This window comes from Aulonocara sp. 'chitande type north' Nkhata Bay, linkage group LG18 (assembly GCF_057382095.1).
Source record: "Aulonocara sp. 'chitande type north' Nkhata Bay isolate Kocher_YH1m ecotype deep benthic linkage group LG18, A_spYH_male_GT1.1, whole genome shotgun sequence".
NCBI lineage: Eukaryota > Metazoa > Chordata > Actinopteri > Cichliformes > Cichlidae > Aulonocara > Aulonocara sp. 'chitande type north' Nkhata Bay.
The window spans coordinates 36,484,782-36,507,664 of NC_141361.1; the positions used below are offsets into that span (position 1 = coordinate 36,484,782).

General features: G+C 39.1%; 1 protein-coding gene across 1 annotated transcript; it reads left to right on the forward strand.

Moving 5' to 3' along the window:
- The first annotated feature begins 1,813 nt into the window (after positions 1 to 1,813).
- On the forward strand, positions 1,814 to 16,270 carry LOC147309113 (myosin-7-like). The gene is made up of 38 exons (XM_086273306.1): positions 1,814 to 2,607; positions 2,716 to 2,751; positions 2,874 to 3,081; positions 4,226 to 4,369; positions 4,456 to 4,612; positions 4,709 to 4,736; positions 5,779 to 5,884; positions 5,968 to 6,060; positions 6,411 to 6,474; positions 6,559 to 6,657; positions 6,743 to 6,846; positions 7,235 to 7,373; positions 7,465 to 7,583; positions 7,669 to 7,818; positions 7,924 to 8,094; positions 8,178 to 8,487; positions 8,609 to 8,685; positions 8,825 to 9,030; positions 9,671 to 9,794; positions 9,918 to 10,054; positions 10,150 to 10,405; positions 10,487 to 10,729; positions 10,835 to 11,011; positions 11,119 to 11,264; positions 11,354 to 11,444; positions 11,535 to 11,924; positions 12,031 to 12,157; positions 12,340 to 12,458; positions 12,562 to 12,758; positions 12,987 to 13,170; positions 13,475 to 13,640; positions 13,733 to 13,857; positions 13,942 to 14,250; positions 14,338 to 14,541; positions 14,648 to 14,944; positions 15,130 to 15,234; positions 15,738 to 15,833; positions 16,100 to 16,270. The coding sequence occupies exons 3-38, from the start codon at positions 2,881 to 2,883 to the stop codon at positions 16,268 to 16,270; spliced, it is 5,832 nt and encodes a 1,943-aa protein (XP_086129432.1). The 5' UTR covers positions 1,814 to 2,607; positions 2,716 to 2,751; positions 2,874 to 2,880.
- The last annotated feature ends 6,613 nt before the right edge of the window (positions 16,271 to 22,883 follow it).

A 22,883-nucleotide genomic window follows, 5' to 3' on the forward strand; every position in this document is an offset into this window, starting at 1 on the left:
ATTTCAGTGACGTTTGACCTTTAGGTTGATGTTATCTCCACTTGCTCTTTAGCAGGGCATGGAATCGCTCACTTCCAGCTGATGCCAGCTGTCAATAAGAGGGCCGGGGAAGTTATCAGAATGGAAATAATCTCAGCTCTTGTCAGCAGCTGTTGACCCTCCTTTTATCTCTTAACCTTTCAAGGAGCTGTTATTACTGGTGCTAGTGGCTGGCTGTGATGAGTGCTATGCATAATGTATGCATGTGTGTAAGTTGCACATTATTAAACAGTATTATATTGTTAAAGTTATACAGATGACATTTAATGGGACTATATATCAGCAGGTCTTATACTTAACAGAGTTTTAATGCATTCTTTTTTTCTTTGTTATTGTACATATCATATCATTATTATGACCTAAAGTAAATCGTGCTACAATGTTGAAGGCAGTTAAGCTCCGACTCCACAAAGAAGCAGGGCCATTCTCACTTGATAGGCTGTGGGATAATATCTGTCACTCTCAGGAGATTTATGTGAGACTGAGATCAGTGTGAGACCATCATCTGCTACAGTTGTTCCTGGCTGCAAGCAATAGCAGCACCCTGAAAGCCGTGGCTGTTCTTCTCGATCAAAGTGCCGCATTCTCGGCAGGAATTTCACACAGTTATCTTTGTCCTCAAAGTTACAATGCCATTTAAACGGGGCTGTAACCATGGGGCCAGCTTTTGCTAGCTGCTGCCTGATAATGGGAGGTGCCTTTTACAGTAACCTTTGCACAACACGACCGATTCAGTGCGATGCTGAGCCCTCTGGTGTGGTGTCATCATTGCCTTTCAATGAATCTCAAGCATGTCACCTGTGGCAGACCTCTGTCTGTGTTACTCCGCCCTTGTTGCCTAGTTGAGCTCAAATGCTTATGCTCTTTATTTAGACCGACTTACTCAGTATGTGATGTCTGTTTTTGTTACCACAAAGCTCATTCTGTGATAACTACACACAATACGATGCCTTTCCCTAAGCTCCTAGAGTAATTGAGAACCATACATAACGTACTTCTCTAAAATATCTCCCCAGATACGTTGTGCGCCGTCTTTTGTGTTTCAGCAACATCCTTGGGATGGGAAAATATTCAAAGGATGCTTTTTTGCTCTAAGCAGGGATTACATGGTTACACATTTTTCACTAAGGCTTTATTTGGGGTTATTTTCATTTTTTCTCATTTCTGTTTCCACTGTTGTTTCAGTTTTTAGTTTTTATTGCAGTTAGCGTTTGTTTTTGGTGGGTTTCGTAATTATTGTTATCTAAGGGTGTTTTTGTAAATTTGCACAATCTTTAGAAAAATAGATAAAACATAAAAACTACTTCTGGCTGCATCACATATTTGTTTTGCTAGTTTTATAGCAGATACTACAAACTACACAATAATTGTTTTAAATTGCTAAATTACCTATATTTCGTAAGTACAAAATTTTGCTTCAGTTAGTTTTCATTGTTAAAGTTATTATTATTAGTTACTATTACTACTTATTATTATTTTTATTTTTTTCACACCTAGTTTATAGTTGGGTTTTAGACACTACAACTACCTTGGGTTTCAAGCTGACTTACTTACGTTTCAATCTGTAACTCACTTATTTCTGATCATATCAGATTAAATTATTCAAAGAATACACAAACAAACAAAACTGATACATAATAACTCACTTAAATCAACTCCACTCTGAATTTTAGCAAAAAAAAAAAAAAGATAAATTCAGTGTTGTCATCTACTTGTCTTACACTACACTTCCACAGACATACATAGGGGGTTTTAAAACAGGGGGGGTTTTCTAATTCCTTTTTTATTTAAAAAAAAAAAAAAAAAGAATAGCACTACTAAGAGCACGCCAAGTACAAGAGTTCATCCAAAAAGTCTAAAATATTCTAGAAAAGTTGATGACAGGACAAATTTTTTTTGAAAATCTCATGTATGTGTGGGCAGGGCCTTAATAAAGATTTCTTGATCTTTGTATTTTTTATCTAATTTTATTTAATCACCATGTATAACAGTGATGTGCAGAAAGAACAGCTTTTTGTTAGTATCTGTCCTATGATGAATATATACACATCTTAAGGTTTTAATAAAATACATTTTTGGTAAGAGTTTTTAGACCCCTGCAGGATCTGTGTAATTGACACATCATTTAAATACATTTAAACATTCTTCACCCTGTGCTAGTTCTGCCTGTCTTAAATGAGGATGCCTCTGTTCGGTACGACATGTATTGTTCCTGCAACACAAGCACACTTAAGGGATGATGACAGAGGAATTCCTCCCCATGTCTATTTAAAGATTGAATTGTGGTCCCCTGGCTGCTTGAGGATACCTATGATTAATCACGGCACTGCATGCACGGAGCTCCTAATATGGCCTCGTTGGGAGACTCCATCACTGATAAGACTCTATCCCGCTGATTTCTATATTACCCTCCACCACTCATTAACCACCTCCCTTCACTAACTCCCAGCCCAACCAGACACAAAAACATTCCAGGGCCTTAAAGCCCTCCTCCATATTTGGCAGAGGGGCTTTGCTTATAAGGAGAACTCATGGTGAAACTCCAACAGGTCACCGTTCTATCTCAAGGTAAGGCGTGAGGACGGGTGCTCACAAACAGAGAAATTAGATCTTGATGCTATAGGCTTATCTGTGCTGCAGACCAGTCTCACCATTTTCCATTATATCTTTCCTCAGGACCAGTACACCTCAGTCTTCTCAGTAAGGATAAAGGTAAGCGTGTGTCCAAATGGACACTGGAGAAAAATGGAAATATAACGTTATGTAAAAAATTTAGGAAAAGAAAAATCTTTATCTGCAGCATAAGTAATTTGTTCCTTTTTGTTGTACACAAGGTGAAAAATGGGTGATGCTGCCATGAAAGAATTTGGGGCAGCGGCCCCTTACCTGAGGAAGTCAGACAGGGAGCGTCTGGAGGCCCAGACTCGCCCGTTTGACATGAAGAAGGAGTGTTTTGTTCCTGACCCCAGTGATGAATATGTGAAGGCTTCGATCACCAGCCGTGATGGGGACAAAGTCACTGCTCAGACTGAGAAAGGGAAGGTGAGTGATTTGTTGGCACAGCTGCTCTTCATACAGCTGGTTTCCTAACTAAGACCAAAATGGTGTGAACTTATTTTTCCTCTAACAAATGTAGTATAGATACAACCAGAACAGTCTTTTTCTCCATGACACAGCTGAGCTCAACAGCTGAATTTTGTTTATTTTGTCAAACACACTCAGAAGCAAGAGTACAATAAAAATATATTTCAATCAACCTTTTTCCACTTAGGATAAACTTTGACACCTCAAGGTAATTATGTGTACCATTTTTAGGACCAAGTAGTAAAAGGTACAGCTTTACATAATTTCTTCTATATTTTGAGATGCAATATCAGCATACAGTGGCTGTAGCTCAGGAGGTAGGGCAGGTCATCTACTAATTGGAAGGTTGGCTTTTGGTCCCTGGCTGCTCCAGTCTCCAGTATGCATGCCTAAATATCCCTGGGCATACTGAACGCCAAGCTGCTCTCTGATGTGTTCACAGGAGTATGGATGTGTGTGAAAGTTAGATTTTTCTTGGGTGTAGAAAAAGTGCTTGTATTAATCGGTGAATGAGGCTTTGAATGCTGAAGTAAAAAAGTGTTATATAAGACATTTACTATTTTACAGCCTCTGTTTGGCTAAAACACACACACACAAAGAAAATATGTAAAATATTTATTTTTTCCTTAAATGTTAAGGTTCTTATACAAAGTGGATTTAAAAGACTCCAACAAGTTCACACTGTAGCCTTGCAGCTGCGAGGATCTGCATTAAGAACTTCCAGACTAGCTGGTTAACTCTAAGACATGAAACGGATAAAGCTTTGAGTCAACAATAAGACTAGACAAGAGCCAGTCCAACCATGAGTGCATTTATGTAATGAATGGGTACTTTTGCAACCTTTTTAACAAGCCAATTTTGTACTGTCACATCAAAGTGGATAGCCATAATTAATTATGTTTGTCAAAGGTACAGCAGTCCTCCAGTGTACTCCTGTTCACCGAACCGACTTAACTGGGTTATACATGCTTTTCTTCGTTTTGTGCTTTTCTTCTTTTCCTCTCAAACTGTTTGGCATAATTCATCCTAGACTGATAGATCTCCTTCCTACAATATTTTGGAAATAAGTCCATATTAAGACCTACTGTGTCCTTTTTTGCAGACTGTCACAGTGAAGGAGTGCGATGTGCACCCTCAGAACCCGCCAAAGTTCGATAAAATTGAAGACATGGCGATGTTCACCTTCCTCCATGAACCAGCTGTGCTGTATAACCTCAAAGAGCGTTACGCAGCGTGGATGATCTACGTGAGCTGACAGCACAACACACTAACTGCCCTCCCACAAATTCTACGTGTTTAACACTTTGCTCTTCTCTTTTCACCAACTATCAGACCTACTCTGGGTTGTTCTGTGTGACTGTCAATCCCTACAAGTGGCTGCCAGTCTACAACCAGGAGGTGGTCGTTGCCTACAGAGGAAAGAAGAGGAGTGAAGCTCCTCCTCATATCTTCTCCATCTCTGACAATGCCTATCAGTACATGCTAACTGGTAATTTACCTTCCATTGTTGAAGCATGTTGAAATTAAAATAAGATTTTGTAGTAAGAGTTGTCCTAAAATACTTATATGTCCTGCTCTTTTACAGACAGAGAAAATCAGTCAATTCTCATCACGTAAGTCATTCATTTTGACTCTGTATGTTTGATCTTGGTAATTACAGTAAATCATACAGTGAGAATTGTACTAAGTGGCATCTGGAAACCTTTCAGTTTTTGCTGACATGCTCGATGGTCTACTTAACCACAGGAATATTAGCTTAAGTGGTGCTTTGTCAGTTTAGTATGTAAATGAAGTCCTTGAACAGAAGATCTTAGTATGGTATATTGGAAAGGTTTAATGTTGGCATCATTTCATTAATTTAATAGGGAAGAAATTCAAAAGAAGGCTTTAAAATGTCGCTAATATCTCTAAAACAGTTAATACGTATTACATATTCTAATGAACTCATATAGCGCTTTTCACTTGTTGCCATAGACAAATCAAGTACAGTGAGAGAGGGTGGCTTATTATAGAGATGACTGGATTGTCTACTTGAGTTCTAGGCGAGGCAACGGGAATAGGGTCTGAGTCCATTCTGGCTTGCTTTGGTGAGGGACAGGCTGACTGTAACGTTTGCAGGCAACACTGTCATCTGTAGTGAAAGTGGGAGCCTTTGGAAGAAAGTCTGGAGAGGTGTGGGTGAATGAGAGCGAGACAGGCGGAAAGGTGAACATGCAAGGAGAAGAGATAGCGAAGGCAGATGAATTTAAATACCTGGGGTCAACCATCCAAAGCAATGTTTTTGTGTACAGGAGAGGCGAACAACAGAGTGCAGGCAGGGTGGGTGGAGACAAGAGCCAGGGGCGATTTGTGACAGAAGGATTGCAGCAAGAGTGAAAAGGATGGATGAAAAGGACCTGCTATGATGTATGGTATGGTGAATAGTTTTAGGTGGCAGAGTTGACAATGCGAAGATTTTCTTTGGGAATGACCAGGATGGCCGAGATTAGAAATGAGCACAGCTCAAGCTAAGCAGCTTGGAGACAAAGTTAAAGAGGCGAGACTAAGATGGTTTGAACATGTGCGCAGGAGGGATGGTGGATATACTGGACGTGCAGGGAACAGCCAGAAGAATAATGTGTCCTGTTTGTTTGATCATTCTATTTGTGTTTTCAGTGGAGAATCTGGTGCTGGGAAAACTGTCAACACCAAGAGAGTCATCCAGTACTTTGCCAGCATTGCAGCTGGAAGTGGGAAAAAGGATACAGGCTCTGAGAAGAAGGTTTGAATCTTCAATTTACAGGATGTAGAGCTTTTCCTGCAGTGTAAGTGTTTTGAATAAAGGTTTTGCTTTTTTTTTCTTAGGGTACTCTGGAGGATCAAATCATCCAGGCTAACCCGGCATTAGAGGCCTTTGGGAATGCCAAAACCATCAGGAATGACAACTCCTCCAGATTTGTAAAGTTTTGTTGATAACAGTAACTCATTTGATTGTTTTTTTATGCTTAGGCTTGTACTGTATCTATTTGTCTTGAGTTTAGACTAGTCAGTAATCAGGCAGAAAGAAACTCATGCTTGGAGTGTTACCCTTATCCCAGATTTTCAGGATTGAAATCTATGTGGGGCGGCTCACCTTTATCACTTTACTAGTTACACTTCCGTCACTACCTGCAGTTACCATGTTTCACAGCTTGGTGAAGTTGTCATACTTCTGAAAGTATAATGTGGTTCCTAAATACTCCAGGTATACAGTAATATTCTGACACTGCCCAAGGCTCTTAATGTTTTTTTTCCTTCGTACATTGCAGGGTAAATTTATCCGAATTCACTTTGCAGCCAGTGGGAAGTTGGCCTCTGCTGACATAGAGACATGTAAGTCCCTTTCCTGTGCTTTCATCCAATTTATTTCTATGTTCGCAATGATCAGCTATCTACATAATGCAAACATGTTTACAGATCTGCTGGAAAAGTCCCGTGTCACCTTTCAGCTCAAGGCTGAGAGAGATTATCACATCTTCTATCAGATCTTGTCTCAAAGGAAGCCCGAGCTTCTCGGTAAATAAAAACCTGAGTTTCGAGAACCAGCAACAACACTCCTGTAGAACTAAAATGAAAAATCCAACTTTGGTTCTCCTTTCAGAGATGCTGCTCATCACCAACAACCCTTATGATTATGCCTTCATCTCTCAAGGAGAGACAACAGTAGCCTCAATCAATGATGCTGAAGAGCTAATGGCCACTGATGTGAGTAGAAATGCAACAATAATCTGCACCTGTGCCGCTATTAAGTCATATTAGTTCAATTAATACTTTGGGTATTCTACATTTAAACCTCACAGGCTGTAAATTCAAATAACACACAAAAAATTTTCACTCCAGATGTCAGCTTTAACTTTACATTTCTTTTAGGAGTATTTATAACAGAGTGTCATTGAATCATGAAATGTGAGCGAATACAACTTGAACAGACTGGATTAAATATCTGATGTCAGATGACAGTCCGAGTTTAATGCAGGATTTTGAAGGCTCAGAGAGCAAATACCATGTTATCCCTGGATCTTCCCTGTAACTCTACACTGTACACTCTGATACTATGTAAAAATAAGTAAGAAACACCCCTTTTCTAATTTAGGATGCCTTTGATGTGCTGGGCTTTACTCAAGAAGAAAAGAATAGCATTTACAAGCTGACTGGTGCCATCATGCACTATGGGAACATGAAATTCAAGAACAAGCAGCGTGAAGAGCAGGCAGAGGCTGATGGCACAGAAGGTGAGAGGAGCTCTTTCAAAGCCTGAAAGTTAAACGTGTCTGTATCTGATGCTTACATTGAAAGAATTAAATTTGCATGTTTTTTCTTCAGATGCAGACAAATCCGCTTATCTGATGGGCCTGAACTCTGCTGACCTCATCAAAGGTCTCTGTCACCCAAGAGTCAAAGTAGGAAACGAGTGGGTCACCAAAGGACAAAATGTACAGCAGGTAATAAGATGATCAACAGCTGAATAAGGTTTACATTATGGGTTTATCTGTAAATTCTAAAGCTACAGGGGGATTTCTGCATTAGGTGTACTATGCTATGGGTGCACTGGCTAAAGCAGTGTATGAGAAGATGTTTCTGTGGATGGTGGTGAGGATTAACCAGTCCCTGGACACCAAACAGCCCCGCCAGTACTTCATTGGTGTGCTTGACATTGCTGGATTTGAGATCTTTGATGTAAGAATCCTCAATTCAACAACAACAACAACAACAAAAGAAATAACACAGACAGGACAAACACTAGTAATAACAACAAGTATACTGTTGTCACTTTATTTACAGTTCAACACCTTTGAGCAGCTGTGCATCAACTTCACCAACGAAAAACTGCAACAGTTTTTCAACCACCACATGTTTGTACTGGAGCAGGAAGAGTACAAGAAAGAGGGCATTGAATGGACTTTCATTGACTTTGGCATGGATCTGCAGGCCTGTATCGACCTGATTGAAAAGGTGAAACACTGTACAATTACATGTTCAGCTAAAACTAATGCAAATATAGTCTTTAACAAACACTTATACTTTCTGTCCTTTAGCCCATGGGTATCATGTCCATCCTTGAAGAGGAGTGCATGTTCCCCAAAGCCAGTGATGCCACCTTTAAAGCTAAGCTCTATGACAACCACCTGGGAAAATCCAGCAACTTCCAGAAGCCCAGAGTTGTCAAAGGAAAACCAGAGGCTCACTTTGCCCTGGTTCACTACGCTGGAACTGTTGATTATAATATCAACAACTGGTTGGTGAAGAACAAGGATCCTCTGAATGAGACTGTTGTGGCATTGTACCAAAAGTCGACCGTCAAACTTCTTGCAACTCTCTTTGCAAATTATGCAGGAGCTGACTCGGGTAGGTTTTAAAAAATTACTAGCATCTTAGTTTACAAGTGATTATTAAAGCATCATGTAATAAGCTACTGGCCCAACCTTCCCCTGCCCACTTTCCCACAAATAACAACTGTATCTTACAGCTGAATCTGGTGGGAAGGGCAAAGGTGGAACCAAGAAGAAAGGTTCTTCCTTCCAAACTGTATCAGCTTTGCACAGGGTAATATCAGTATAACTGTACATGTTATAGATTGGTTAATAGAAACATTATTCCTGAATTTAGGACCTTAAAAGTCATTTCGAATTGTAATGTATTTTGAAGGACAATGGCAATTCTTTTCTCTATGATGTGCTATCAGGAGAACCTGAACAAGCTGATGACCAACTTGAGGTCAACTCACCCTCACTTTGTACGCTGCATCATCCCCAACGAGACCAAGACTCCAGGGGCCATGGAGAACCCTCTGGTGATGCACCAGCTGCGCTGTAACGGTGTGCTGGAAGGCATCAGGATCTGCAGAAAGGGTTTCCCCAACAGGATCCTCTATGGAGATTTCAAGCAGAGGTATTACATTCCACTTCTTGGTCATGTGTCTCTTCAAAGAGAGATTTTAATCTCAAAGAGCTTCAAATCAAATCAAATCACTTTTTATTGTCACATCACATGTGCAGGCACACTGGCACAGCACATGCGAGTGAAATTCTTGTGTGCGAGCCCCACAAGCAACAGAGATGTGCAAACACAACAACACAAACGAGCAAAATACAAGAATGGCCAACCTGAAACTAATAAATATATGTACAATATATAATAGTGTATGCATTTCTGGATGTGTATACTAAATATTTTCCTACGTGTGTGTGTGTGTGTGTGTGTGTGTGTGTGTGTGTGTGTGTGTGTGTGTGTGTGTGTGTATATACACATTTTTACAAATTAAATAGTAAAAAAATAAAATAAAATAATAATAATAATAATAATAATAGAATATATAAAATATACAGAGTTGAATATGTGCAAAACAAGTGGCATTTATATACAGTGTGGAGTGCATAATGTTGAAGTTCCAGTAGTGAAGCTGAGGTGTCTATGACGAGCTTTTGGGTTAACTGATGTTTATTTAAAGAAGAAAAGGATCACATATTATACAATTCCTTCAAAAATTGTAATACTAAGCTCCTAGACACTTACACCTGTGATTTTACAGATATCGCATCCTGAATCCTGCTGCTATCCCTGAGGGCCAGTTCATCGACAGCAAGAAAGGAGCAGAGAAACTTCTTGGGTCTTTGGATATTGATCACAACCAGTATAAGTTTGGTCACACTAAGGTATCAAAAAAGTCAGAAACACATCTATCTATCTATCTGATAGATTTTGAAATATCTGGTAAAAAGTAAAAGTAATTCAACTCTTCAACACTAATATATTAATGTCATTCGTGCTTCTTAAAGGTATTCTTTAAAGCTGGTCTTCTTGGCCAACTTGAAGAGATGAGAGATGACCGTTTATCCCTCATAATCACGGGAATCCAGGCTCGATCAAGAGGTCTGCTCGCAAGAGTGGAATTCCAGAAGATTGTTGAAAGGAGGTCAGACAGACTTAAATATAAATAAGCTGAAAGGAGCAAAAAAACTGTTATTGATCATAATGAGTATGGTTGTACTAATGGTTGATCTTTGACAGGGATGCACTTCTTGTGATCCAGTGGAACATACGTGCCTTCATGGGGGTTAAGAATTGGCCCTGGATGAAGCTTTTCTTCAAGATCAAACCTCTGCTGAGATCTGCTGAGGCAGAAAAGGAGATGGCCAACATGAAGGAAGAATTCCTAAAACTCAAAGAAGCTTATGCAAAATCTGAAGCTCGAAGAAAGGAACTAGAGGAGAAAATGGTGACTCTTCTCCAAGAGAAGAATGACCTGCAGCTCCAAGTTCAGGCTGTAAGTCTAATCACAATATTCCTTATACACTCAACCAGGGATATTGTATCTTATACGCTAATGAATATCATCAAATATTAGGAGCAAGATAATCTTGCAGATGCCGAGGAAAGATGTGAGGGGCTGATCAAACACAAAATTCAGATGGAAGCAAAAGCCAAAGAGCTCTCTGAGAGGCTGGAGGATGAGGAGGAGATGAATGCAGAACTGACTGCTAAGAAGAGGAAGCTGGAGGACGAGTGCACCGAGCTGAAGAAAGACATCGATGACTTAGAGTTAACTCTAGCTAAAGTGGAGAAAGAGAAGCATGCCACTGAGAACAAGGTATGACTAATTTGATATTTCTATTTCTGACAACAAGGGTATGAAAAAGAGTCATGTGTCTAAGCTGTGCACAGAATTTGTAATACCATCATTTACCTGCAACAGGTCAAGAACCTTGTTGAAGAGATGGCTGCTTTAGATGAGATCATTGCCAAGCTGACCAAGGAAAAGAAAGCTTTACAGGAAGCTCATCAGCAAACTCTGGATGACCTGCAGAGTGAGGAAGACAAAGTCAACACTCTGACCAAGGCCAAGGCTAAGCTGGAGCAGCAAGTGGATGATGTAAGAATTATAATGAACTTATCCACTTTAGCTTAACTTTTTGATTGGTGAACCATTTTCCTTTGTATTATGGAGACATTAGTTTGCTTCTTTCTAATAACATTCAGCTTGAGGGTTCTCTGGAACAAGAAAAGAAGATTAGGATGGATCTTGAAAGAGCAAAGCGAAAGCTGGAAGGAGACCTGAAACTGACCCAAGAGAGTCTCATGGACCTTGAGAATGACAAGCAACAACTTGAGGAGCATTTGAAAAAGTAAGCACGTTCACATCCTAAAAGTTCCAAACAAATTAAGTAAAGCTATATAAGTAGTGCTATAAGTGGCCCTTCCTTCTTCCCCACAGGAAGGACTTTGAGCTCAGCCAGCTTAATAATAAAATTGAAGATGAGCAGGCCATTGCCATTCAGCTTCAAAAGAAACTGAAAGAGCTTCAGGTAATGACTTACTAATATGTGATGCTATCAAAACTAGTTTAACACTTATTAGTGAGAAAGTCTTTAACAGTGATTTTGGCTGTGATCTAGGCCCGTATTGAGGAGCTGGAGGAAGAGCTCGAAGCAGAGAGAGCTGCTCGAGCCAAGGTGGAGAAGCAGAGAGCTGACCTGGCCAGAGAGCTGGAGGAGATCAGTGAGAGGTTGGAGGAGGCTGGAGGAGCCACAGCTGCCCAGATTGAGATGAACAAGAAGAGGGAGGCCGAGTTCCAGAAACTGCGCAGAGACCTCGAAGAGGCCACTCTGCACCACGAAGCCACTACTGCCACACTCAGGAAGAAACAAGCCGACAGTGTTGCTGAGCTGGGAGAGCAGATTGACAACCTGCAGAGAGTCAAGCAGAAACTGGAGAAGGAGAAGAGTGAGCTCAGACTAGAGCTGGATGATGTGGTCTCCAATATGGAACATATTGTGAAGACAAAGGTGTGCTAAAATCACATTATTTGGTAATTTTTTTTCTCCAATGTTAACATAGCCATGTTGACATAGATTTAATACATGCATATTGAACATTTGTGTTGAATTTCAGACTAATCTAGAGAAAGCATGCAGGACTCTGGAAGATCAAATGAATGAGTACAAGACAAAGTTTGAAGAGGCTCAGCGCTGCATCAGTGACTTCAACATGCAGAAAGCAAAACTTCAAACAGAAAATGGTATATTTTTCCTTTACTACAACCTACATGTACTTGGTTTGTATGATAGAAAACACTATCCACTTCAATTTTGTATAAAAGTGTTTAAACCTGAAAAACTCAATTGTTATTCTGAAATCAGACAAGGATTTTTGTGTTCTTTGGGTCTTAACAATAACAATCTACATTTACCATAACATTAGGTGAGCTCTCGAGGCAGCTGGAGGATAAGGATTCCTTGGTGTCTCAACTCACAAGAGGGAAAATGTCCTACACTCAGCAGATTGAGGATCTAAAGAGACAACTGGAAGAGGAGACCAAGGTGAAATAAAGTTTCACTGGTGCCGTCTGGTGCTGCCGGCTGACAGCACCAGACGGTTATTTCCTAAAAAGTGTCACCTCTTCATATAACTTTCTTTTAACAGGCAAAAAGTGCTCTGGCCCATGCAGTGCAGTCTGCTCGCCATGACTGTGACCTGCTCAGGGAGCAGTATGAGGAGGAGCAGGAGGCTAAAGCTGAACTACAGCGTGGCATGTCCAAAGCCAACACTGAGGTGGCTCAGTGGAGGGCAAAGTATGAAACTGATGCCATCCAGAGGACCGAAGAACTAGAAGAGGCCAAGTAAGAGTCTGAAATTTAAATAGATGGTTTATTATCCTAAAGAAACTTTACCGTTCGTCTATCAGATCAGCTTTTTGTTTGTATTATGTTCCTACTAAAATGTAAGACGAACAAAAAGTTTGTCTGTTGGATGACCAAGCAGCTACTTGTAGCAGTTGAATTCACAGTTTAGTTATCCACCACACAGCTGCATTTTAATTAAACAGCTCTGAATGATGATTTCTTAAGGAAAAAGCTGGCTCAGCGTCTGCAGGAGGCTGAGGAGGCTGTTGAAGCAGTGAATGCTAAATGTTCCTCTCTGGAGAAGACCAAACACAGGCTGCAGAATGAGATTGAAGATCTCATGGTGGATGTAGAGAGGTCTAATGCTGCTGCCGCTGCTCTGGACAAGAAACAAAGAAACTTTGACAAGGTGAAACACACTGAAGTGTTTGTGACAAAAGTATCAATATGCAAGGTGGCTTCTAAAGCCTTACACTAGAAACAATCTCAGCACCCACAGGGGTTATTTAAGCAGAATATAAACACACATGCAGCGTGTGGTAGTTTTAAAAATCCACAACAGGCTGCCCCCTTCTGAGCACAATTGTTAAGAGTGAATGTGAATGTTATAAATGCTGTCTTTCCTTCAGCACTATTTCTAATATTGGAATAAGTCCATTGGAATAATCAATCTGGCAAACACAGACTTATTGTTGGCCTTTGTTACACTGCAGGTTCTTTCTGAGTGGAAGCAGAAGTATGAGGAGTCTCAGTGCGAGCTGGAGAGCTCCCAAAAGGAAGCAAGGGCTCTGAGCACTGAGCTTTTCAAACTGAAGAACTCATATGAGGAAGCTCTGGATCATCTGGAGACCATGAAGAGAGAGAACAAGAATTTACAGGGTAGGGTCTGCTGGTGGTGTTTGTGCACAAGATCTGTAGACACAGCATTAAACTTTAAAGTCATCCTAATCGCAGTGTTTGACATCCCATAGAGGAGATTTCTGACATCACTGAGCAACTTGGTGAGAGTGGCAAAAGTATCCATGAACTGGAAAAGTTACGGAAACAACTGGAACAGGAGAAGAGTGAGATTCAGTCTGCTCTCGAGGAAGCTGAGGTACACGCTCCGAATAATTAATAAGACATTTTTAAGTAAAACTAACTGCCATTATGTGTAATTCTGCAACTTCTTGCCCACTAGGCCTCTCTTGAGCATGAAGAGGGTAAGATTCTAAGAGCCCAGCTTGAGTTCAATCAAATTAAAGCTGATATTGAACGCAAACTGGCCGAGAAGGATGAAGAGATGGAGCAGTGCAAAAGAAACCTGCAGAGGACCATCGACACCCTGCAGAGCTCTCTTGAAGCTGAGTGTCGCAGCAGGAATGAGGCTCTGCGGCTGAAGAAGAAAATGGAAGGAGACCTGAATGAAATGGAGATCCAGCTAAGCCAGGCCAACAGGCAGGCAGCCGAGGCCCAGAAACAGCTTAAGGCCGTCCATGCACATATGAAGGTAAACTAAAAAAAGTGAAGGAATTTTCAGATGTTTTACATTCAAACTGGGTATAAATTTTAATGTGAATAATGTTATCTCATCTAGGATTGCCAAATTCAGCTGGATGACTCTGTTCGGGCCAATGATGACCTTAAAGAGAACATTGCCATTGTTGAGCGACGCAACAACCTTCTTCAGGCTGAACTGGAGGAGCTGAGAGCAGCTCTGGAGCAAACGGAGAGAAGCCGCAAACTTGCAGAGCAAGAGCTGCTGGATGTCAGTGAGCGAGTGCAGCTACTGCACTCACAGGTGAGTTCTGTTTACTGCAACCATGCAGATGTATGAATACTTTTTCTAAAGTGCAGATGGACACTTTTTCTCATATTCTTGCATTGCATACCTTAATAATATACAGAACACCGGCCTGATAAACCAAAAGAAGAAGCTGGAGGCTGATACATCCCAGCTTCAAACTGAAGTGGAGGAGGCAGTGCAGGAGTGCAGGAATGCAGAGGAGAAGGCCAAGAAGGCCATCACTGATGCTGCCATGATGGCAGAGGAGCTGAAGAAGGAGCAGGACACCAGCGCTCATCTGGAGCGAATGAAGAAGAACATGGAGCAAACCATCAAAGACCTGCAGCACCGCCTGGATGAAGCTGAGCAGATCGCCATGAAGGGAGGCAAGAAGCAGGTGCAGAAGCTCGAGGCCAGGGTAAGAATCACAAGTACACAAATGTGAAAAATCACAGGTATTTTTTTTAACTTAATTTAGTTTACTGTCTTTTAGTTGATGTGTTTTTACTAAAATTGTAATAAATGTTTATACTTAATGTAAGCAGCTTTAAAATTTGTGGTGGACCAGAGTCTTTGTAGAAAATGATTTTTGCATCTTTTCAGGTGAGGGAGCTTGAGAATGAGGTGGAGTCGGAGCAGAAGAAAAGCAGCGAGGCAGTGAAGGGAATCCGTAAATACGAGCGACGCATTAAGGAGCTCACATACCAGGTCTTTTTTTTTAGACATTTTGAGTACTTAAATAATTAATATTCATATATATTCATATACTTTAAGATAATTGACTCAGTCAGTAATTTCTCAAATCAATTATTATTATTGTGAAATCTACACAAATGAAAACCTGCTATAGTTAATTTTGGACATTGATTCAAGTTTCCTTAACGTCAGCAGCAAGTCCAGGGTGTGACTCTTATTAAAGAATTTAATATCTTCACATTTTTACCTTTACTGTGTTTCAGTTTCAGCAACAGGAAGTTAATAGCACATTTAATGTATAGTTGTGTGATATGAGTAAAGGGGTCTGTGTTCCTGTTACTTCACATAAAATATTAGACGTGCTGCTTTATCTTAGGCAAACATACATTTTCAGTCATAGGAGTCCTCTTATCCTGCCCCTTTATACACAGATTAACAAAATAATTCCCACAGAGTTTTCGGAAATATTACAAAGGTTCATTATTTTCTCTCATCTGTCTCCATGGCGTACTCAGACTGAGGAGGACCGCAAGAATATTCTGCGTCTGCAGGATCTGGTTGACAAACTCCAGCTCAAAGTCAAAGCCTACAAGAGAGCTGCAGAGGAGGCTGTGAGTTTATTCCTAACAAAGTTGTCTCTAACTTTGATTTTTCCTCTTTCTTTTAACCTAAATATTCCTTCCCATACATATACTTTAAGTTTTTGCAGTTTTAAACATAGCTGTTCGATACATACCATATCATATTTTTGCTGCAACACAAACATTTTGGCTACATCTGTGCCGACACCTTTTATTTTACGATGTGTGGCTTCAAGAAACGTCGACTCCCCCATGCCTCTTAATATTGTGGACTGTGTTGTTTTTTAATCCTGTAGGAAGAGCAGGCCAATACTCACCTGAGCAAGTTCCGTAAACTGCAGCACGAGCTGGACGAGGCTGAAGAGAGAGCTGACATTGCTGAGTCTCAGGTCAACAAGCTGCGTGCCAAGAGTCGTGACGTGGGCTCTAAGGTAAGCGGCTTCTCTAGTTTTCAACCCCTGTTATGATGTTCATGATAACTCACCGCGTCATTATCAGTTCAACACGATTAATTTCAAGTTGTTTTTATTCTGCAATTTGTAAAATGGCTCATTAAAAAAGGACACAATAAACACATTCGAAGCGATGCTTTAAAAATCCATTTATTTTGAGTTGTATGGTTTGTTTTAGTGGCATTTACATTAGAGGTTGGTTAGTGGTGCAAGTTTATTTTATTAGTATTATTATTATTTTATCATCTCACAGAAGCCTTCTTCATTTGTCTCATTCAGGTGACAGTTTTCACTAAAAATATGTAGTTTTACATGTTTGTTTTTTACGAGGCTAAAAAATAAAAAATATAACAGATATGAGTCATAAAAAGGGCAGAGGTTGGATGTAACAAACAGCTTTAAGCTATCTCCTGCCATCCACTAAATATATGTATAGTTCTTTTTAAAGACCTCGTGATTAATTTGTGTGTTTATATATTTCCAGCTTTTGGACAGATACTAATTTGTCCTCTTATGCAGTGAATGAAGCTTGCTAACATATTGTCTGTGTTGCTTTACTTAGCCATATTTCTACCTTCTTAAAAAACAACAAATTAAAAAAACAACAACAACAAAACAAACAAAAACATCTAAATTTCCAGTTATAGCATCATAATTCAGATTTGGAATTAGCTAACTCAGTGAGTTAAAGACACGCCTTGAGCCTTAAATGTGGACAAGCTTTTCAAGATTTTTCAGCTACATTTCTGGTCTCATGAAACATTCGTGTTGATTTTGTCCAAGCCGACATGATGCAATAACAGAATCCTGACCCACGCTCTGATGTTGTTTTTGCCAAGTGGTTGTTATTCTCTGATATCAGTGCACTGGACAGCGATCAATGTTGTGATGTCATCATAGAGAGTCCTGCTGATTTATGTTATTTGCTTATTTTACTTATTTATTCTCAAGCTTTGCCTTATTGGTTAGATTTTGCAGTGTGATTTAATAGAGGTGGGAATCACCATACATCCCACGATACGATATTATCACAATACTTAACGCACGATACGATATTATTGCAATTTTTAAAAATATTTTGCGATATTCAGATTCGGTACATAAAGGTAAACTTTATCAATATTCATTTTATCTAATATCAAAGTCTCGCACTCAGTCTTTCTATCATTTCAGTCAGTTTTATTGTTGACAAACTGAACGGTTTGTATTACAGTCTAGTCCAACTTAACTGAATGCAACCATCTGGTACAATTATAGCTATTCTGAACTATGCAATTTATGAAAACTATGCAGCCCATTCAGCAACTGAAGAATTTGAAAGTAAATTAAAACAAAATATAATTTTACATTAAATAAAAAAGTTTTAAACTTAATTAAAATAAAACATGTCTTAAATTAAAATAAGTAAACTGTCATGTTTATTGCTGCCAAAAAAAACTTAAACACATTTGGACAGTGAAGGAATGTCAGGATTCTTGCTCAGAAAAAGGATCAACATGCTCTGAAGTCAGAGCACAAAAACCTATTTTTGTAACAAAATATCGATTTCTGCTGTCCCTGTATCGATACATTATTAGCAAACAAAATATCACGATACTACACAGTATCGATTTCCCCCCCCCACCCCTATGATTTAATAACATTGACCATTTTCATTTGCAGAGAATACATTCTTGAAAAAAAATCAATAATATTCTGAAATCGAAATATTAATCTTGTAGATTAGAATAGTTGAATAAAATATCAGTTTAAATGTCAAAACAATAAATTCTTCTTGAGGTAGACACTGATATGATGAATTGAGGACTATTATATATAATGTATAATATTATATAACAAAGAATAACAGAATAAGGAAGGTTAAGATGTATTTGACGGGTGGAGGATTTTACAAATTTCCCAAAAGTGCCCCAAATATCCCAAACTCAAGAACATCGGCAGACAAAGCAATACTTAATCTTCATCAGTGTCATAACTGAATTTTAAGCCCAGCTCTCACTGTTGTTGCTACTTGCAGTATTTTCAGTGAATTTGTTGAATGTAAGATCATTGCTGGTATTTAGAATTTAAACATGAAAATAAAATAAATGTCTTTTGAGTAAAATGATATCTACGATAAAAGTAGAGATAAAAACACATTTTTGGCTTAGCTGTAACTTTTTAGCTAGGCAGGTTATAAATATTAGCATAGAATGAAATGATAAGTAGAGACGCTCATCAGCTACACTCAACTATGGAAGCCTATGCTTCTCAGTGACTAAAAGTCTTTTCTATTCAGCTAATATGTATTTTAATATAACAGTGGTTAGCACTGTTGCCTCACAGCAAGAAGGTCCTGAGTTTAATTCCACCATCACGCCGGTGTCTTTCTGTGTGGAGTTTGCATGTTCTCCCTGTGCTTGCGTGGGTTCTCTCCCGGTTCTCTGGCTTCCTCCCACCATCCAAAGACATGCAGTTAGTGGGGCAGGTTAATTGGAAACTCTAAATTACCCATAGGTGTGAATGCGGGAGTGAATGTAAGTGTGAATGGTCGTCTGTGTCTATGTGTTAGCTCTGTGACAGACTGGCAACCTGTACCAGTGTACCTCGCCTCTCACCATGAGACAGCTGGGGTGGGCTCCAGCCCCCCGCGACCTTGATACAGGATAAGCGGAAGCGAATGAATGGATCGATGGGAATATTAGTTTTAAGGCAGCAACTACTGGTGTACTTATTGTCCGACACATTTGAGTGTTGTTAGTCCTCAGTCACTAATCTGTCTCTCATTGTTTGCTTTCTTATCATTCTTCATCACAGAAAGGGCTAGATGAGGAGTGAAACTCACAGACGGCCACCTAAGACCTTTGGGATCTTCTCTATTGGTTCTCCTTTGTCTCCAAAGTAACTGTAGAATAAAGCAAAGTGCATTCAAATTAATGTGTGCTTATTCATTTTTAAGTAGCACCACATAAAGTCGTCAATAATAACATATAAAACTTACATTTCACGTGTTCATCACTGACAAAATACCAATGTTTTTGAAGGTATAAAAATTCTATAAAGTACCAAAGAATTCAAGGACAAACTGATATTAAGTGTAAGGTGTTACCACATTAACAACATGTGAAGCTAATCAGTTTACTAATCACTATATTTTTTACACAGGATCATGTTTGGGGCGTGATGTTAGGTGGGTAACTTCTGCCACCTTGTGTTGAATTCTGTGCTGTTTTCTGATATTCATTCACAGTTGCAGCTGCAAATCTGCAAAGTTTTATTAACTGTTAGTGGGTATTCTGAAAATATTTTCCACCCTATTTACAATCATTTCATACAGCATATGCCACAGAAATAGATTTCTGCAAATGCAGATTTCATTCTGTGTGAAGCCTTTAAAACTCAATCCAGCAAGTTTTTGAGATTTATCGAGCTGCAGTAATCAAAGTAGACAAAAATATGTTTAGGAAAGAAATAGAAAAGCTATAATGAGAGTCTGTATTCAGCTTAAATTTACTTGCAATGGTCTAAAAAAATGCTGTGTCAGAAGTTGTTTTTTTATAATAAATCTGAGGGAGGAATAATGGTAATTTTATGGTTGCTAAACAGAATGAAGCCTAAAAATTATTTCCACAATAAAGTGTAATTTTCAAAGTAAAAGTGCTTGTATGTCTCTTACTCAGTCTTGTCCCATACCACTGATCCTGATGTCTTAAAATTAGCTGCAAAGTTTTTTTAGTGAAGAGACTTCATAATGTGACACGTGTTCAATGAAATAACTGTAATGTGATGAGTTCTTTGCCATCAGCACAATACCACTTGTTATCTTATGCTACTATATACACAAGGACCATTGGTGAGTGTGGAGGCAGTGCTAGAAATAGTTACTTTCACTAAGTAAAAGGAGAGAGAAAGAAAATACTCTCAGTTTAAAATACTCCAACAATGTGATTGAATAGCAGAAAATGATTGAATAAATATGATTAAAATCTTCCCTAAAACCAGAGGAGGACAGTATTAGAATCTCTACGTGCAGAACAATGAAACAAACAAATTCAAGAGTAAATTATTTACTATATTTATGATGTGCATTTTTTACTTTATATCTCTGTGTGTGTTTTTTGTAACACATTATAATTTGGTCAAATATAAAAACAGTGTAATTAGTTGAGTATAATTGTTGTAACATAATATCCTGATGATTTAGACAAGGCTGTAACTAAACAACATTGGTTAAAGAAGCCTCGTGTCTAATGCACTAAACAACTGTTGGACATATCTCAGGTTTGCTTACAATCTCTCACTGTGATATACGGATATTTTAACGCTGTAAAACAAAACAACTAATAAGAATTATTCTTTAAAAGACATCATCAATTTTCACTGTGCTACTTTCAGAGAAAATGTATCACATTAAATATAGATGGAAATAAACCATATAAACACACACAAAAAAGAAACTAGAGTATGTCTAAGAAAATAAGAGCACATTTTACAGCAAATGTATTCCTATTTGAATCTTTGACAGGCTTACCGTTCATTATGCTTCTGCAGCAGGACAGTAGAGACTGAATGAAGCACACCTTCTTGTGCTGTCAGTGGTTTAGGTGAAAGCTGACCCTGATCTAACACAGCCCAAAGGTCTTCACTATTAATGGAGAGATTATGAGAAAATAAGCGAATTGCTTCGTGTTATTCTTTCCTATCCAGACTTTGAGACACACACAACCATCTAAGCCGTGGCTTTGTTTGTCTTTCCTTTGACTCTTTGGGGCTTGACAGCCTTTTAATACCGTCACCTCTGTGCTGCAGGCTTCTGTGTGTCAACTACTTAACATCTAGGCCTTTGATGTTTAGAAATACTTTAGGATTATTAGACAGACACCCCCAGCATAAAGTGACACCATTTATATTTTCCTTTATATTTTCCATGAAAGAACATGTGACCTTACCTTAGAGGGGTTAGGCAGCTAGATGAGGGATGGAAGCCAGGAAGGGACCAAAGAGCAGATGAAGATTTCCACAGGGGCTTGAACAGCTGAGAATGAGAATGAGTCCAACAATGTGAAAGCAATCTCTGATCCACTGGAACACTGCTCTGCACCACAGTGAAGGTCATTCTCATTTTACCATAGGAAACCAAATTTCTAATTCCCTCAGTTATTAAGGGCTGATAATGGAGATCTGTCTGCGTCACATAAAGTCTCTGCTTCTCCCCACGACAATGTTCATCTAATTTTAATGTTCAATGACTGTGGGCAAAGAAAATACTTGGCATAAAACCCTAGCTAGCTAAAACTTCCCAGTGCTTTAATGCAAACATTTAGAAAACACCAGATACATTTCAACATATGGAGCATTTTCAGTGATGTGCACCTGTTACCCCCCGTCCATCGTGACATCAAAGAATGCACTTCTGCTACTGCCGCCCTTCACAATCAGAGAGAAAAAATCCAGACAAGAATTTCACAGGGTTATCTTTGTCCTCAAGGCCAAAGGAGAGGGAACAATGCCATGATGACACTGTGAGACAAAGGGTGAAGACCAAACTGGGCAGAACAGTGGTGAGTGATCCCTGATCTTAGCTCTCACTTGACAACAGCTGCTATACTTTGTTTCAGCAGCAGTGACTCCAGAAATGCTTTTCACCTTCCTTTCACATGCCTGACCTTTGCTGAAGTTTGCCTTTCTGATTAAACATCTTAGCATGAGCAATGAGGCCAAAGCTGTTCAAGAGGTACAATATTTTAGGAGCAAATTAGTCTTTTTAATTTTGCTTGTCTACTTTGTTTGGAATTTGGAAAAGGGGCACTGAATTGACTGGTGCTAAGTAGTAAAATGAAAGTTACTGTTTGTAACCAGGTTTTGAATGAATTATTGTCATAACCCCTGAATCTAAACAGACCATTTGCTCTTGGTTTTGTTGCTTTGCCTTGTATGCAAGTTGTAATCAGGAAAGATTATCAGCTGCTGTAAGCAAACAACCAACACCATGTGACAATAATGACTTTATAGAACAGAGGCTGAAGATTCTTCAGACATAGTGAATACATGTGGATTATTCTAGTAAGTAAAACCCAGACAAATATAAATATTAAGATTGTAAATATGACTTGAAGTATTAAACTGAATTTCATCAGTATTACAAACAATATATAAAGTTACCCGTTACGAATTAAACGAATAAAATAAGAGTCACTTGATATCAAGCCTGTCCCTGATCCCCACCTCTTGCCCTCCCCTTTCTTTGTCCTGTATTGTTCTCGCCCTGCTTGTCACAAGGTGAACACAACAAATAGCAGCAGTACAACTTACCCAATTAGGAGAATGCTTTTTTAATGTGTAACCTTTCTCCAAAAATTCAGGCCATATTTGGTGGATAAAGAACCTTTATTAAAGGATGAAGGGCAGATGTCAGCTGCAGGGCTCTTCACTCCACTTGATTGAAGGTTTAGAGTCAAAGGTAAGCAAAACATTTACATATAATTTAATGTTCAGAATAGAAGGTCACCATACTTTACATGTACATCGTATTAGTGTGGGGTAATAAATTATGATGCTGTGTGGTAGTGGTAATGGAATTTTTCTTGTTTTGCTTTTTCTTCTGGTCTAAACAGCAAGTCCTGACAGATCCTGCTCTTCTTTTTGGAAT

Bases quoted from the DNA above. Each gene is read 5' to 3' on its own strand.
- LOC147309113 (XM_086273306.1), top strand. From the start codon at position 2,881: ATGGGTGATGCTGCCATGAAAGAATTTGGGGCAGCGGCCCCTTACCTG. The intron at 3,082-4,225 runs GTGAGTGATTTG...CCTTTTTTGCAG, and splicing joins CTCAGACTGAGAAAGGGAAG to ACTGTCACAGTGAAGGAGTG. The intron at 12,459-12,561 runs GTGAAATAAAGT...TTCTTTTAACAG, and splicing joins AACTGGAAGAGGAGACCAAG to GCAAAAAGTGCTCTGGCCCA.